Genomic DNA, 16,944 nt, shown 5'->3' on the forward strand with positions numbered 1-16,944 from the left:
CTGCTCTTTTTGTTTAGTTGTTTTATTTCCCTTCTATTTTCTTTTTATTCTCTTTTTATTTTCTTTTTATTTTCCTTTGGTTCAATGTAAAAAAAATAAAAAATAATTTTTACGTCTTTTTTAAAAAAAAAACACAACGAGTAAGAATCGAACGAAAGCGATGATAGCCTTTGTATTAAAAAAAAAAAAAAAAAAAAAAAAAAAGGTATTTAAGATGTTTTTTAAATTTTAGGGTGGCAAAAAGGGAAAAAAAAATTGGATAAATATTAAAGGATACAATTTCCTCTTAAAAAATTAATATCTAGCATATTAATGATTTTATTTCAACAACTTAGATTTATAAGTTCATAGGACAACCAAAGATAAAAAAAGAAAGGAAAGTTAGTCAAAAAATAATCAACGATATCGAATAAATAAATATATAAATACAAAAATGTTTTCAAGCTTTGGGAGGTTTGATATGCAACCATTCGCGAGTTTACCACAGCAATTTCAGGATTTTTTTAGATGTTATCCTATAGATGCTATGCAAGGTAATAAAAGTGACTATAATTATGGAGGTAAAATATTTTTGCCTCCTAGTGCACTAAACAAGTTGAGTATGTTAAATGTCAGATACCCGATGCTTTTTGAATTAGAAAGTCCCGACTCAAAAAGAAAAACACATAGTGGTGTTTTGGAATTTATAGCCGAAGAAGGAAGAGTTTACTTACCAAATTGGATGATGGATGTTTTAGGAGTACATACGGGCTCGTTACTCTTGATATCTTCCACTGATTTACCATTGGGCAATTTTGTTAAGTTAGAACCACAATCAACAGATTTCTTGGACATATCAGATCCAAAAGCAGTTTTAGAAAATTCCTTAAGAAATTTTTCTACTTTGACTATGGATGATATAATCGATATTAAATATAACAACAAAATATACAGGATAAAGGTTTTAGAGGTTAAGCCAGAAAATGAATCTCACGGTATTTGTGTGTTGGAAACTGATTTGGTCACCGATTTTGCTCCTCCTGTGGGTTATGTAGAACCAGACTACAAAAAATTGCAAGAAGAAGAAAGGATTAAAAAACAAAACATGAAACCTAAGGCACCGAGCATTGGTAGTATGTCACGAAGAATTGGTTATGCAGAACAATTGAATTCCTCATCCTCAACACACTTTTCGGGAGAGGGACAAAAATTATCCGGAAAAATAATGAATGTTCCAACAAAAGTATTAGAAAATGAGGTGAAGCTTTCGTTGGATAAACAACCTGCACCATTGAACTTGCCGGATGGTCAATTATTTTTTGGATTCCCATTTATCCCACCAAAAAAAGATGATGATGATGATGATGAAGGAGATGGCCATGGAACCAAATTAGTCAACTTTCAAGGTGAAGGGCAATCCTTAAGAAAAGCTGCTAAGAGAAAGGGAAGGAAAGAGCATACGGGTAGTAAAAGTAAAGCGACAAAAAGTCCTGAAATTATAGAGATTGATTAATATTATGCATTATTTCTTTTTTTTTTTTTCTGTATATATATATATAATTATATCTATATCAATTATTATAAAACATCAGTTTATTCAATTATCCATTTTTCTTTTTGTCTTGTTAGAAACAATTTTCTTCAAAGCCAATGGCAAATCATCGTCGCTTGCATCACTGTTTGTAATCGGTATAGATTCACCCAATGTTTTAATTTTATTCAATGATAAATCTATGGAACCAATAGAAAATGCTCTTTTACGTAATCTGGGACCTAAGTTACTGTCGCTATTATTATTATTATTATTATTATTATTATTATTATTATTATTACTATAATCCGATTTATGAGATGCAATTCTTGCCAAGTTGATTCCATCCTCATGATAAGTTTTACCCTCATTAAAGGGTACAGGATTTTCAGCATAACTTGAATTTGATCTTGACACAGCAGCATCGCTTAAGGAACTGGGTAATGATTCTGAATCTTCGTTGATAATGGAACTCAACTCATTATTGGGTCCGTCTGTCGTCGCGGTCGTGGTAGTGTTACTAAAACTATTAGATTTTTTAAGTTTCCCACCTTTTATAAACTTATCAAAACCAACAACGGCATCAGCAGCCCAGTCTACATATAATGGACGTGACAAAAACCCATATTTAAATTCATTAACACCCACCAAAATTTTTGTTAGCTCTATAAGCTCTTCCATATATTCAATAATCTCCTCAGTTGCTGCAGTAGAGGCGTTCCAACTTAGAAACTTTTCTTTTAAAACATAATCATGTGGAGACAAATAAGAGGTTTTATTCTTATCCTTACGTGAACGAATAACAATACCCTCGTTGTCATCGTCAGACTCTTCTTTATTATCACTATCATTATATGAAACTTCAGTATTTTTCTTGTCCAACATTTTCGAATCATTTTCAAATCTTGCCAATGCACTAGCATATCTTTTGTGTAGAACCTCTCTAACTTTATTAATCAAACGCCTATGAGCAATTCTAGGGCTGGGCAAATATTGAGGTAATGGGGACTTATTTATTATGCCCTCTTGTACAGCTCTAATATCACAAACCATCGATGCTATTAATTGTCTTCTATATGGATAAGTAATATGGTTCAATTCCTCTATAATAGCGCTTCCATATTTTTTTCTTAGTAAAACGATGTTGTCTAATCTATCTATAATTTGTCTTTCAACAAAAATAACTTGTGTGAAAACATTCTTTAATTCGGTATAATTTCCCTTTAGTCTTGGCTCTTGTCTAGTCAACTCTAGATACTCCTCAGCACGAATCAAAGCAGCTTTAGAGGCCGTACTTAGTTTCAAATATCTTTCAAATCTTTCATCAGTAATACTAATCCTGACAGTTTGCCCATCTAGCCCAGAGGCATACAACAAAATCATTTCTGCAACACATCCGCCCACAAAAGAAAGTTCTTCGTTTAGTTGATCGCGTGCCTTAACGGGGAACAAAATCACTTGGACTATAAGAGCCACACCACCACCATAACCAACTGCAAAGCATCTTTTGGCAAAATTTTCCAAAATACCGCCGCCAATGGAACCTGGAATAATAGCTGCCAACATAACGATATAGATACTAATAAGCAATATGATAGCTGCTTTAACATAGGGGGTAGCTAAGAATAAATAAAATCCTGGAATGGTTCCAATTGCAGCAATAACTGTTTCTAGGTAAGGATCGTGGTGATGGCAATGCCCAGCGACGTACGACAAATAGGCCCATGCTGAACCCACGACAACACCAACACCTCTTAAAAAGAAAACCCAAAAAGTACCTCCCACGTTGGGTTCCATACATAGAATACAAACAAAACCGATCCAGGGACCATGCATATCGACATACCAGTTCCGAGCTTTGGGGACAAACATGGGAATGGAGGAGATGATCAAAGCCATGGTAACCTGCAAACCAAAAATAAAGTGGGGTCTCCATTTACCTCTACAGTTACGATAAAGCCATTTTATAAAGGAACGAATGTTTTTGTTGGAAGTTTCAGTGATTGATGTTGTTTTAGAGATGGGCAATAAAGTTTTTTTTGCATCCTTTTCTTCATCCTCATTTGACTCAATATTATTAGATTGTTGATCTAGCAACTGGTTTTCTTCATACTGTGGACGAATAACAACACCGGCACTATAGGAGCCTGGTTTGCCAGACATACCACCTTGGAAACCTTGTGATTCAGTAATGACACCAGTGGTAATGTCACCACTTGTACCAGTATAAAATCTTGTCAAATGTTCAATACTATTCCAAAATGTAAACCAGACGGTTTTCCCTCTTAGCCAGCCCTTAGCTTCTTTGGTTTTCCTATAGTTGAAAATATCTGAAATTTCACTCATCATGGTCACAACACGATAGCTGCATTCTTTGAAATTCATTAGAAACGATGATAATAAAAACATCTCGTCGTTGGGTGTTAGAATATCATAATTGACATGAAGCAACTCCTCTGAAAACTTTTCCTCGAAATTCTTTACTTTTTCTTGTAATTCGTTAATCAAATTAACAAAATCCTTTTCATTATAATTCTTGATAAAATCTGATTTATTTTTGTAAACAAATGAGCTGTCTCCAGCATAAGTATATATATCAGATGTATGTATTTTATCAAAGGAAACATCATACGAATATGCCAATAATAACTTGATATAATATAGACATTTACTCAAATGTTCGTTCAATTCATTTATATTAGGTTTCAACCTAGACATAATATCCCTCAATTTTTCATAATCTGCGTATTTCATTTCTCTTTCAACATCAATATCATCCTGTGCTTTACCTAGAGAGATAAACTCTAATTGGCAAGCGTTAATTAAACCATTAATATTTAAGGCAAAGTATTTGAAAATAGTAATTACGGGATCTAACTGACTTGGTGAAACATAGGAGTATGAAATCTCATAAATACATTCCTTCAAAACCATATTACACTGTTGTATTTTTTTTTCCAATGTATTTTTGTATTTGAGCAAAGCACCCAAAGACATTGGTTCCTTGCCTGGATAATCGTCAGATTGATCATCAATTGAGGTGAAAAAGTAAACTGAATTGTCCACGGCTTTGTGTATATGGTTTAAACAATCGATGGTACTTGTACCTAAATAAGTGCTACCATATTCAGGAAATAAGACCACATTCCAAAATAACGCCATAGCAATACCAAGATAAAATGGGGTACTGTAAGCCTTGGAGATTTGGCCAGGGCCTTGGGTTAAAGAATCAGTAAAGGCAAAATGGACTACTAAAAAAGTTGGGAAAACTGTGGCAAAATAATGATGGTTAACAGATCTCATCCATCCATGGTAAAATAACATAACGCATTCAAAAAGCGCCAATATACCTAATGCGGCTTCGTAGTTTCTATAGTTTAGCTTGTATTGCTCTTTTTCCGTTAAAACGTTCCATGAAGAACCCAAACATCTTTGTGCAATGAACCTTCCTAATAGGGAGTAGGCGAGGCCTAGCAACAATCCAAATGAACATCTAAAGGTGTGTTGAATGGTGGCACTCAATCTCCTACCTGGATGAACGATAACTGAAATAAGGGGCAACATTGCTGGTTCGTCACCCAAAACATTTCTAACTTTAAAAATTAGACAAAATATAAAACAAACAGTAGTATGAATAATGCATTTAAAAATTCTTTGGGCTAGTATTCTATCGCATGGGAAATGGCGATTTTGATACTCTAGTATCGTTTGAATCCATTTTTTCAAAAACATAATGATGCTAGTGAGACAAGATTCAAGGCACCGTCTATCTAATATTGGTTGTTATTATTATTGTTATAGTAGAAGTTAAAAAAAAAAAAAAGAAAAAAGAAAAAAGAAAAAAGAAAAAGGAAAGAGAGAGACAAGTTTAGATGACTTATTTTATATTTTCCTGGGTATTTTTAGTTACAAGTGTACTTATATATAATAGATATTTTATTTTTTTTAAGTTCATAATTGAAATAGAATAATATATACGATTTTGATATGGGTTGATGTATTTTTTTTTTTTTTTTTTGTATGATTATATTAAATTATAGTATATATATTTAACCACAAGTTATTCTATATGTGGATATTACTCATCTCTCACCACCAACGCCAACTGCTGCAAACAATTGCAGGAGGTTACGCGAAGAGAGTGAGAAAATCTTGTTTATCATGGCCGGAAAATATCGGGTACAGCTTATTTTATATTTTGTATAAATCCCAGAAAAAAGAAATAAAAAAGAGAAGCTAAAAAGAAAAAGAAAAAAGAAAAAGAAAAAAGAAAAAGAAAAAAGTTTCGGAATTCCACAAGTACGAGGGCCGGAAAAACTAACCGGACATCAAAACAAAACAAATGGATAAAAACATTTCTGTTATATATATATATTTTTTTTTCTACTACACTACACTATACTACCAATAATATTATATTTGCAGTCGTAATACAACATTATATATTACATTACCGGCAACAAGAATTAAAATAAAATAAAATAAAATAAAATACAAAGTTATAAGAAAATAGCAGCAAATCATTCCAACTTGTTAACTTTCTTTAATTCATATTCACTCGTACCTATTTTACCACCCAATTCCATAAACCTGTCATATTGTCTCTTTCTTCTATTACCAATTTTCTCTAACATATCTGGCCAATAAACTGAATGATCGTAAGTGAAATCCAGATCCCCACCATAGTCCTTATCTAATTGAGTATCATCAATATATTTTTCAAATGGCTCGTCATAAACTAATTTACTTTTAGTATCAGGGTCAATAAATGGATGCAGTAATTTCAAAAAAGTCCATCCCAACCAAGGAATATTAATGAAAACAGCCTTACCTAATCTTTCCGGATAATAAGTTTGGGCAATATGCAAACAATCTCTTGCAGTAGAAATTGGCGTCATTTTCTTCTTTTTCAAAACCCCTGGTATTTCAGGATAATGTTTAAAATCAACCATAACACCCACTTTTTCCATACCAATGGGTGTCATAACCATAGTACACTCTAACATATAGACTAAATGATGAACTTGATGAATAGATGGGTCTGTGTTTTGTTTACCATCCTTCATATAAACTAATGGACGATTATCTTTATCATACCCTAGAATAACTTGCTTACCAGTTCTATTTTCCTTTTCAAACGAATTTGGGTCCAAATCGGTTGCACTACGATCTGGATCATAAGTTAACCCAAATTCTCTTCTCCAAACTATTGTTTCTTCCAGTTTTTGAATACAGGTTTCATAATCAAATCTAGAAGCTCTTAAAAATCTGTATAAACATTCTCTAGTTAAAAAAAACTTTTCCCAAGTGGAAAGTGGGGTCATAGTGACAGAAGATTCATCTGTTTTATAAGCTTTAGAAGTATAATCTTGTACTTTTTCTGGCAATTTATACCCTTCTTTATTAAAGTGAGTTATTACTTTTTCATAAACGGCTTCTTGTTCTTTAGTATAAGTTGGTGGTGCAGCAGCTAATTCTTTTGGAGGTTGAGTGATCATTTTATCAACTTTTATCCAATTTGCTTTATTTACCGGAGCTTTTTTTTCAGCTGGCTCAGATCTACTAAAAAATCCCATTTTATATGTATATTCTTTTTTTTTTTGTTTGTGTTTTGTTTTTTTTGTTTTTTTTTTTTAATTCTGTAGCAGGTGTTAATTATTTTGATTTATGCAGTTTATAATTGATTAACCAAAGACTCAAATATAAATAGTTGCGAGGACTTATATATTAAGAAGTAAATTTAAGTTTATAAAGGAAAAAAAAAAAAAAAAAAGAGAAAAACTATGACAATTTATTTAAATTTTTTTTAAATTTTTTTTTTCTTTTTTTCGTTGGATTAATTGATATATATATATATGTGTGTGTGGAATTATGTCTGAATCTTTCTAGACGATGTCAAAACTACCGATTAAAAATAAACTTTTTGTACGTATTTTTATTCTTTTCTTTTTTTTTTTTTTGTTATTAGTAATTAAAATTGATTAATTAATTAATTAATTCAATACTGTATTATTTTTAATAAAAGAAAAAAAATTTTTTTTTCTTTTTTTTTTCTTTGTCAATCCGTCGTTTTGGAAACATAAACAAAAACAAAAACATTTGATATTTCCGTTTTGTCCGTCCGCGTAAACAAGCTACAAGTTCACCCCTTTTTTACTTTTTTTTTCTTTTTAAAAATGAAAATGTTAAACCACGGAACGCTGCTTTTCGGAAAATCGGATATATCCACTAACAATATCCGATATATGATAAAAAATCAATAATTGAATGCGTGTGTAACATACAATTAAAATAAATATTAAAACCTAAAAGCTTGGAGCATTAACTTTGGTCTAACCAATTTAATACTTTCTTTCCCATAAATCTTGTTATCATTGTAATGATAATATTTGACGCTTGTTTCAACATCTTTAAATTGTATATAAACTTCCGTTTCGGAAATATCTTCAACTCTATCAATATCTTTATAATACCTTTTAATAAAATCTTTACACGCTTCATTGTTAACAAATTCTATGTATAAAGTTGTTAGTTTGGGGAATTTGTTCTCACTAATTGAATCATTATTATCTATCGATATCTCTGTACTCTTTCGATCACTATTATTATTATTATTCCAATGCCAATCCCCATATGGCAAATTAAAATGTTTCAACTTTCTTAAATATATACCATAGTCTTCATATGAATTAATATTATTATGTTGTTTATGATTACTATCATTCATTGTATCTTATCTTATTTAACACAGTTTGCTTAAGTTATAACCAAAAGACTAGATGTTAAACAAAAAAGTTTTATGTTTCTATCGTTTGTTTTAAATCTTATATATCAAATTTTATAACATTCAAGCTAAAAAAAAAAAATAAAATTAAAAAAAATAATAAAAAAAAAAAAAATTAAATAAAATAAAATCAGTTTCAACAAGAAGTAGAATAAACGATCAGATTTCCAAAATCTAATATTCCTATTCACACAAATTAGGTTCTTGATTTTATACAATTTGCTCTTTATTTCCCAATTCTTTAATAAAAGTACAATATATAAACATATACATATATTTAAATATCATATAAATTCCATTTTCGCCTCATCTTTCTTATCCCATTAACCACATTAATAATACTTGCCATATAAATCCATAAAAGAACAAAAAATAATTGCACTTTTTAATAACACTTTTACGATCAATATTAACAGCAGATTGAGAATCCACAATGGGTGGCAACAAATTGAACTTAACCGATCTTAGTAAAAAAACTCCAAATGCTAAAAACAAGTATATTCTTAAAAACATAAAAATTATCCCACTTATAGTGAAAAATTGACCCCTTAATAGCAACACTAAAGTTAATGGCACAAATTTGTATCCAACAAAACAAACTAATTCAACAATATTCAACCCACCATTGTTAATCCCATTTGCAGAAATGTTATTCGGATAATTTGCATTGTTTGATTTAGTACCATTAATACCACTTGGGATCAATAAATATAAACCCAACTTTAATATCAACAAATCCAGTAGAACAAATGCCAAAGTACTGGATAACTTATAATACAAGTTTTGTGGATCAAACGAACCTTTTAAACCTTGATCTAAATTCCAGCATAAAATATATGTTATTAAACCCATAGTTGGAATATATAAATCTGGACAATTAACGTCCAACTTAGGTGGCAAATAACTCAAAGATTCAGAACGTGAACTATTGATTGGTGCATTTATAGAGGCATTATGTATATTGTCTTGGATTCTGTACCATGTTGAGTTAATAAATGGTAAAATAATAATTTTGAGTTTGTGTAAAACATATGAGTTAGAAACTTGAAAATAATATGATAAATTATAAAATGATGAGTTAAATGCCATATTGTTGGAGACATTATCACTTGGCATACCATTACCTTGAAAAAAATTACCAAATGCCTTCTGTGCAAAATGTGAAGCTACTTGGGTTTTAGAATCTTCCAAAAATTGTGGGAATCCATTAGTATCAAAACCAAAATTGTTGTTATTGCTTGGAACAAAATTGGATTGTCCTTTTTGTTGCTGCTCATGTTGAAATGCAAGGTGCTCGTTATTGTTAGGTTGATAATAATTTTGATATTGTTTTTCTTGAGGTGGGATGTTGCTGTTTTGATTAATTTCTCCTATAAAAGGGGGAGAACCTCTTCCTTTTAATTGATTTTCGTTAGAGTAAGCATATGGGTTGGCCGACATTCTTTTGCTTTTTTTTTTTTTTTTTTTTTTTTGTGTGTGTGCTTCTCTTTCCTCGCTCTGAACTTTTATTAATTGTAGCAGTTTATATTTATCAAATGAACAAAATAGATCTTAGTTAGCAATAAATTTTTTTTTTTAAAAGTTGTTTCGTAAAAAAAAAAAAATAGATGAAAAAATAAGAAAAAAAAAAAAAAAAAACTTTAAAATTTTATTTTTCTCTTTCTGTTTTTTTTTTTTTTTTTCTAATTTTATTAAAAAATGGTAAAAAAAAGTAAAAGTAAAACAAACAACAAAAAAAGGCTTTAAAAATAAGTTGAACAATTATTTTACTTGTATAGTACTGAATATATATTATAGTTTCGGAATACGTGCGGATAAGCAAGTATCTGGACAAAACACGTAAATTATTACGAGATATTTTCCCATTTTTACTTTTTGAAATTTTCTTTGTTTTCAAAATAAAAATAACGCGTAATCGTTTTTCATTCTTTCTTTTTTTCTTTTTTTTTTTTTTTTTTTTCTTCTTCTAATCATTATGTTCCTAGTATAATCTGATCATCTTCATAATAAATAAATATATATATGTCAATCAATAGATCAATCAATCAATTAATAAATAAATAAATAAATAAATAAATATGTCAAAAAATGTTTATTCTCGATCCAATAACTCATTAAATTTCTCCTATTCAATAGCTGCTCAGCAAAATATACAAGCTGCCAAGATTGATGAAATCGATTCAAAGATGGGGTTTGATAGATTTATTCCGTCAGAAGTTGATATTAGTGAAGAAAAAATAGGTTGGCTAGTTAATATGCATCCAACAACTATTCCAAATACCAATACAACCTCTTCTGCTTTTCATACTGGAGTGTCTGCTGTAGATTTCTATTTTTTAGATGAAGAAGGTGGATATTTTAAGACAACCATTAAATATCCCCCTTATTTCTTGGTTATGGTACAAGATGAACACAAGGTGACTGATGTCGAAGAATATTTAAAGAAACTTTTGGAAAATTCTTTAAAGAATTCAGAAATCGTTTATAAAGATGACCTACAACAGCCAAATCATTTGCTGGGACTAAAAAGAAGCTTGATTAAATTAAATTTTTCCAATATGAATAGTTTATTTGAAGCTAGAAAATTGTTGAAACCTATATTAAAGGAAAATGAGGATAAAAAAAACCAATCCATCAGATCTAAACACAACAATAACAATTATTATAAAGAAGACATTAAAAGCTTGATCTCCGACATTAGGGAATACGACGTTCCATATCATGTTCGTGTTTCCATAGATAAAAATATTAGGGTCGGGAAATGGTATAAGGTCACTAAAGATGGTTTGGAAGAATGCACAGAAAGAATTTCGTTTGCAGATCCAGTAGTTATGGCCTTTGATATCGAAACAAGTAAAGCTCCTTTGAAATTCCCTGATTCCGAAATTGATCAAATTATGATGATTTCTTATATGATAGATGGTGAGGGTTATTTAATTACCAACAGAGAAATCATTTCCACCGATATTGAAGATTTCGAATATACCCCCAAGCCAGAGTATGTCGGTAATTTCACAATTTTCAATGAACCTGATGAATACAATCTACTTAAAAAGTTTTTCGAACACATAAAAGATGTAAGGCCCACAGTAATAGCAACCTTTAACGGTGACTTTTTTGACTGGCCATACGTTGACAATAGAGCCAAGTTTCATGGAATAAGTATGTTTGATGAAATTGGTTTTGGTCCAGATATTGAGGGGGAATATAAATCTTCATACTGTTCTCATATGGATTGTTTCCGTTGGGTCAAGCGTGATTCATATTTACCACAAGGCTCTCAAGGTTTAAAAGCTGTTACTAAGGCAAAGTTAGGCTATAATCCAATAGAATTGGACCCAGAATTGATGCTTCCATATGCATACGAAAAACCTCAGCAACTATCCGAGTATTCTGTTTCTGATGCCGTCGCCACCTATTATCTATATATGAAGTATGTTCACCCCTTCATTTTCTCCCTATGTACTATTATTCCGTTAAATCCAGATGAAGTTTTAAGAAAGGGTACTGGTACTTTATGCGAAATGCTTTTGATGGTCCAGGCTTATGATAGTGGAATTTTACTTCCAAATAAACATACTGACCCAATAGAAAGATTCTATGATGGTCATCTATTAGAAACGGAAACTTATGTTGGCGGACACGTCGAATCTTTAGAAGCCGGTGTTTTCCGTAGTGACCTGCCTAATGATTTTGTTATTGATCCAACCGCTATTGATGAACTACTCGAAGATTTACCAAATGCTCTGAAATTTAGTATTGAGGTGGAATGTAAAGCCAATATAGACGATGTAGTGAATTTTGAGGAAATAAAACTGGAAATATCCAAAAAACTAATGGATTTCAAAACCACTTGTAAGAGATCGGAATTCCCATTGATTTATCACGTCGATGTGGCATCAATGTACCCAAATATTATGACATCCAATAGGTTACAACCGGATAGTATGAAGTCCGAACGTGACTGTGCCAGCTGTGACTTCAATAGACCCGGTAAAACATGTGATAGAAGACTAAACTGGGCTTGGAGAGGAGATTTTTTCCCCGCTAAAATGGATGAATATGGTATGGTTAAAAGAGCTTTACAAAATGAGACTTTCCCCAATAAGAACAAAAAATCACCTAAAAAATACTTGACATTTGACGAATTAAGTTACGCAGATCAGGTTGCTCACATTAAAAAAAGATTGACTGATTATTGCCGCAACGTTTATCATAAAGTCAAAACCACTGAAACTGTTGAAAGGGAAGCCATTATTTGCCAGAGAGAAAATCCATTTTATGTCAACACAGTTAGATCATTCCGTGATAGGCGGTATGACTATAAGGGGAGAGCAAAGGAATGGAAAAAGAAATTAGCCAGTATCCCATCTACCGAGAAACATGCTCGTGATGAGGCGAAAAAAATGGTTGTTTTAAATGACTCTCTTCAATTGGCCCACAAAGTTATCTTGAACTCTTTTTACGGCTATGTTATGAGGAAGGGTTCCAGATGGTATAGTATGGAGATGGCTGGTATTACCTGTCTAACTGGTGCGACGATTATTCAAATGGCTAGAGCTTTAGTTGAAAGACTAGGTAGACCTTTAGAGTTAGATACAGATGGTATTTGGTGTATATTGCCAAAGAGCTTCCCGGAGAATTTCCAATTTAAACTAAAAAACGGTAAGAAATTATTCATGTCATATCCATGTTCCATGTTAAATTATAAAGTCCATGCTAAGTTCACCAATCATCAGTACCAAACGTTAGTTGATGCTTCAAAATATAAATATGAAACCCATTCTGATAACTCTATTTTTTTTGAAGTGGATGGTCCATATAAGGCAATGATTTTGCCAACTTCCAAAGAAGAAGGCAAAGGTATTAAGAAAAGGTATGCGGTCTTTAACACTGATGGCTCTTTGGCAGAATTAAAGGGTTTTGAATTAAAAAGGCGTGGTGAATTGCAATTAATTAAAAATTTTCAAAAGGATATTTTCAAAACATTTCTAGAAGGCAGCACTTTAGAAGAATGTTATCAAGTGGTTGCTAAAATTGCGGATAGATGGTTGGATATATTGGTCAATAAGGGTGCTATGCTAGAAGATGAAGATTTAATTGATTTAATTTGTGAAAATAGAAGTATGTCAAAAACATTAAAAGAATATGAGGGTCAAAAATCTACCTCAATCACTACAGCAAAAAGATTGGGAGACTTTTTAGGTGGTGACATGGTGAAAGACAAGGGGCTGCAATGTAAGTATATTATAAGTAAAAAACCATTTAATGCCCCGGTTACCGAACGTGCTGTTCCTGTTGCCATTTTTTCTGCAGATTTGAATGTTAAAAGAACCTATTTAAAAAAATGGTTAATGGATTCTTCCTTAAATGATTTTGACCCGAGGGCCATTATTGATTGGGAATATTATAAAGAAAGATTGGGATCTACTATTCAAAAAATTATTACTATTCCAGCTGCATTACAAAACGTAGAGAACCCAGTACCTCGTGTAGTGCATCCTGACTGGCTAAAAAAAAGACTCGCCGTCAAAGCCGATAAATTCAAGCAAGTCAGTTTAACAAAATTCTTTAAAAAAACGAATGAATATGTTCCAATAAGGGATATAGAGGATTGTTTTTCTTCAACTAACCATTTAACTACTGTAGCTACCAACCCCAAAGTTTCTAGGGTAATCACAAGAAATAAACGTAGAAGGGAGAAAAAGGATAAAAATGAGGAGGACGAATCACTTAAACTACCAAAAGAGATTCCAAACCCAGATGAAAATTATGTCGAATGGTTAAACTATTCTAAGCTTAAATGGAAAATTCAAAAACAGGAAAGGGAAAGAAGAGAGCAATTATTTGGTGCTAAAAGCTCTATTATGGGAAGAACAACTCTTGGTAACATGATGAAAAAGAAAGCTGAGTCATATGCAAGTGCTACTTGGGAAATTCTACAATACAAGCCTACTAGCACCCCTGGTATTCTAAATGTTTTAACATTGATCAACAATAAAGTCCATACTTTAAAATTTAAAGTTCCCAAGACAATTTATATTTCTTTTAAAAACAGTTTTGTACCTGAGCTTGAAACTTCAAACAAATGTTCTATTAATAAAATTAATGCTATGTTACCAAATGAAAATGAACTAGATAAATCTATCACTTCCAATGTTTACAAAGTTGTGATTTCAGAAAGAGCTTATGAGGAGCAAAGTACGGATCCATCCAGTATATTTAACAATGGGCACGTTTCAGGTATATACGAATCGCATATTCCGTCAGCTGAAAGAACCATTATGGATCTAGGCTGCAGCGTAGAATTTAGCTCCAATGTGAAAGGGGCATTAGGAGCTGGTTTGGAACAAGGCTTCCAAATATCAGATCTAAGAAGTGCAGATTATGATAGATATTTGAATTCCTTTAGTATGGACATTTGTTACATATTACATATGCCAACCACAATTGGATATGAATTTTTCACCATTTGGAACAGCTGGAGTGATGTGGTTCATGTTTATGTTTTGAAACCTTCAGCTGCTGCTCAAGAAATATCAGCCACTTCAGTTGAAAACTTGTATAAATCACAGTATGCAAAGAAAGTGAAAAGTTTAGATCAGCATCGCTCTATTGTTGATGCTTCGCCGCAGTTGATATATAATTTTGAATATCACACCGATTTGTTAAAACTTTATAAGAAGGTATCTAAGAAGATTGAGGTATTTAAAGATGAAAGGGGTCCAAAAATATTGCTGTTATTACAATCTCCGTTTAAATCTAAGTTGCTGAAGGTTTTGCGTGTACTTAACACGTTGCCAATAGTTGAACTGTCTATTACCGAATTAAAAGTCCAGCAATTGAAATGGCATACCGCTATTTCCAAAAGATTGGTTAACCATATTCTTTCATTAGGCTCATGGATACATAATCTTTTGTTGTTATCCAGGTATAGCGGCATTCCAATATGTAATTTAAAACTGGATAATATGGGGTATATGATTGATATTTTATTTTCAAGAAAACTTAAAAAGGAAAATATTGTTTTATGGTGGAACGAGAAACAGCCATTGCCCGATTATGGGGGCGTGGAACAAGATTACGATGTTTCTTTGCTGAGTGAAGTTAAATTTGATCCAATTAATCATCCTAATATTTATGATTCTGTTGTTTTAGAAGTGGAGCTCAACAATTTGACCATTAACACTATTCTCACGTCTTCTCTAGCTAATGAGGCAGAGGGAAACGATTTGGCTGAGTTGGGTGATTCGATAATAAAAGATGGGTTTAATTCAAACTCATTATCAATATTGAGACAATTATTAAGGCAATTTTGGGATGACGCCATTAAAGGTGCACATGTAGCAGATTCTTTATTACAATATTTTATTATGTGGGTTCAGAACCCTGATTCAAAATTGTTTGATAATTCTTTGAGGTATTATGTCCAAACGTCTGCAAACAAAACATTGCTACATGTGATCAAAGAATTTGAAAATCTGGGTGCATTTTGTGTTTATGCGGACAAGTCTAAAATTTTGTTAAAGACACCAAAATTTACAGTTGAAAATTCGTATGCTTATGGACAATATTTAGTAAAAGCAATAAGAGCGGATCCTATATTTACGTATTTAGATTTGAAAATCAACAAATATTGGGATTTGTTAATATGGATGGATCAATTTAATTATGGTGGTCGTGCGGCTACAACTATACAAGAAAAGGAAAAACAGGACTTGTGGGCATTTAATGAATGGAAAATCAAAGATTTCCTGCCCAAAATATATAAACCGGAATTTGAAGATTGGATTGTCATTATTTTGGATAGTTTAATTAAATCGAAAGAGACTGCGTTACAAGAATCTGTGGATGGTACCCAAAGAATAACGCAACTTTATTTTAAACGGAACATGTCTGAAAAAAACCTTGAAAATGAGAAAGAAAATGTTGGCACCGATGGAGGTGAGGCTGGCGATGATTCAAACGATTTTTTGGAGGGTTTTACGAATGTGTTTTATTTACCAATGATTAAAAGGTTTAAAAAACTTTACGATACCCAGCAAGAATATATTTTAAATCCTGCATTTAGTGCAGATTACGAATTTGAAAAATTACCTGGTACGCTATCTCGGAGAAAATCCCCATTGTTGGAACTAACCATTTATTTGTGTCATATAATGCTGCTGTCAAAGAAAAGACATTTAGAAGTTCGTAAATTAAGAAAAGAACTATTGAAAATATTCGAAATGAGAGAATTTGATTCGGAAGCTGATTTTGTTAATCCGGCAATCTCTTTAGTGGTCAACAACTTTGTTTGTGAATATTGTGCACATGAAAGAGAAATTGATTTTTGTAGGGATTTTCAAGAAGCAATTTTGCAATGTGGGAGATGTGGCAAAGCTTATAGTGTGAATGTTCTCCAAGAACAATTAATCCAGAAATTAGAGTCCCAGATACAATGTTATTTATTACAAGATTTAGAATGTGCAAAGTGTCATAAAATTAGAGAGGATAATATGTCTGAATATTGTCCATGTTCTGGTAAATGGGTTGAGACAGTTTCTAGGTCAAGGTTAACTTTAAATTTATCAGTTTTTAAGCAAATTGCTAAACATTTTGATTTTGCGATTTTGGGATCGGCATTAGAAGAGATGGGTATTTGATTTAT

At 31.7% G+C, this 16,944-nt stretch overlaps 6 protein-coding genes across 6 annotated transcripts; 2 read left to right on the forward strand and 4 right to left on the reverse strand.

The window, feature by feature from the left end:
* Positions 1-433: 433 nt before the first annotated feature.
* Positions 434-1,492, forward strand: UFD1 (polyubiquitin-binding protein UFD1; the record flags this gene model as incomplete). Its single annotated transcript, XM_046079275.1, has 1 exon — positions 434-1,492. The coding sequence occupies one exon, from the start codon at positions 434-436 to the stop codon at positions 1,490-1,492; it is 1,059 nt and encodes a 352-aa protein (XP_045933553.1).
* An 84-nt stretch (positions 1,493-1,576) lies between these two features.
* SCDLUD_003901 (uncharacterized protein) lies at positions 1,577-5,242 on the reverse strand (the record flags this gene model as incomplete). The annotated part of the gene is made up of 1 exon (XM_046079274.1): positions 1,577-5,242. The coding sequence occupies one exon, from the start codon at positions 5,240-5,242 to the stop codon at positions 1,577-1,579; it is 3,666 nt and encodes a 1,221-aa protein (XP_045933554.1).
* Positions 5,243-6,030: 788 nt separating this feature from the next.
* On the reverse strand, positions 6,031-7,086 carry PDR17 (phosphatidylinositol transporter; the record flags this gene model as incomplete). The annotated part of the gene is made up of 1 exon (XM_046079273.1): positions 6,031-7,086. One exon carries the CDS (start codon positions 7,084-7,086, stop codon positions 6,031-6,033), a length of 1,056 nt encoding a protein of 351 aa, XP_045933555.1.
* A 722-nt stretch (positions 7,087-7,808) lies between these two features.
* On the reverse strand, positions 7,809-8,237 carry SCDLUD_003903 (uncharacterized protein; the record flags this gene model as incomplete). The annotated part of the gene is made up of 1 exon (XM_046079272.1): positions 7,809-8,237. One exon carries the CDS (start codon positions 8,235-8,237, stop codon positions 7,809-7,811), a length of 429 nt encoding a protein of 142 aa, XP_045933556.1.
* A 372-nt stretch (positions 8,238-8,609) lies between these two features.
* YIF1 (protein transporter YIF1) lies at positions 8,610-9,734 on the reverse strand (the record flags this gene model as incomplete). The annotated part of the gene is made up of 1 exon (XM_046079271.1): positions 8,610-9,734. One exon carries the CDS (start codon positions 9,732-9,734, stop codon positions 8,610-8,612), a length of 1,125 nt encoding a protein of 374 aa, XP_045933557.1.
* Positions 9,735-10,372: 638 nt separating this feature from the next.
* POL2 (DNA polymerase epsilon catalytic subunit) lies at positions 10,373-16,939 on the forward strand (the record flags this gene model as incomplete). The annotated part of the gene is made up of 1 exon (XM_046079270.1): positions 10,373-16,939. One exon carries the CDS (start codon positions 10,373-10,375, stop codon positions 16,937-16,939), a length of 6,567 nt encoding a protein of 2,188 aa, XP_045933558.1.
* Between the last annotated feature and the right edge of the window lie 5 nt (positions 16,940-16,944).

Source organism: Saccharomycodes ludwigii, chromosome V, assembly GCF_020623625.1.
Source record: "Saccharomycodes ludwigii strain NBRC 1722 chromosome V, whole genome shotgun sequence".
NCBI lineage: Eukaryota > Fungi > Ascomycota > Saccharomycetes > Saccharomycodales > Saccharomycodaceae > Saccharomycodes > Saccharomycodes ludwigii.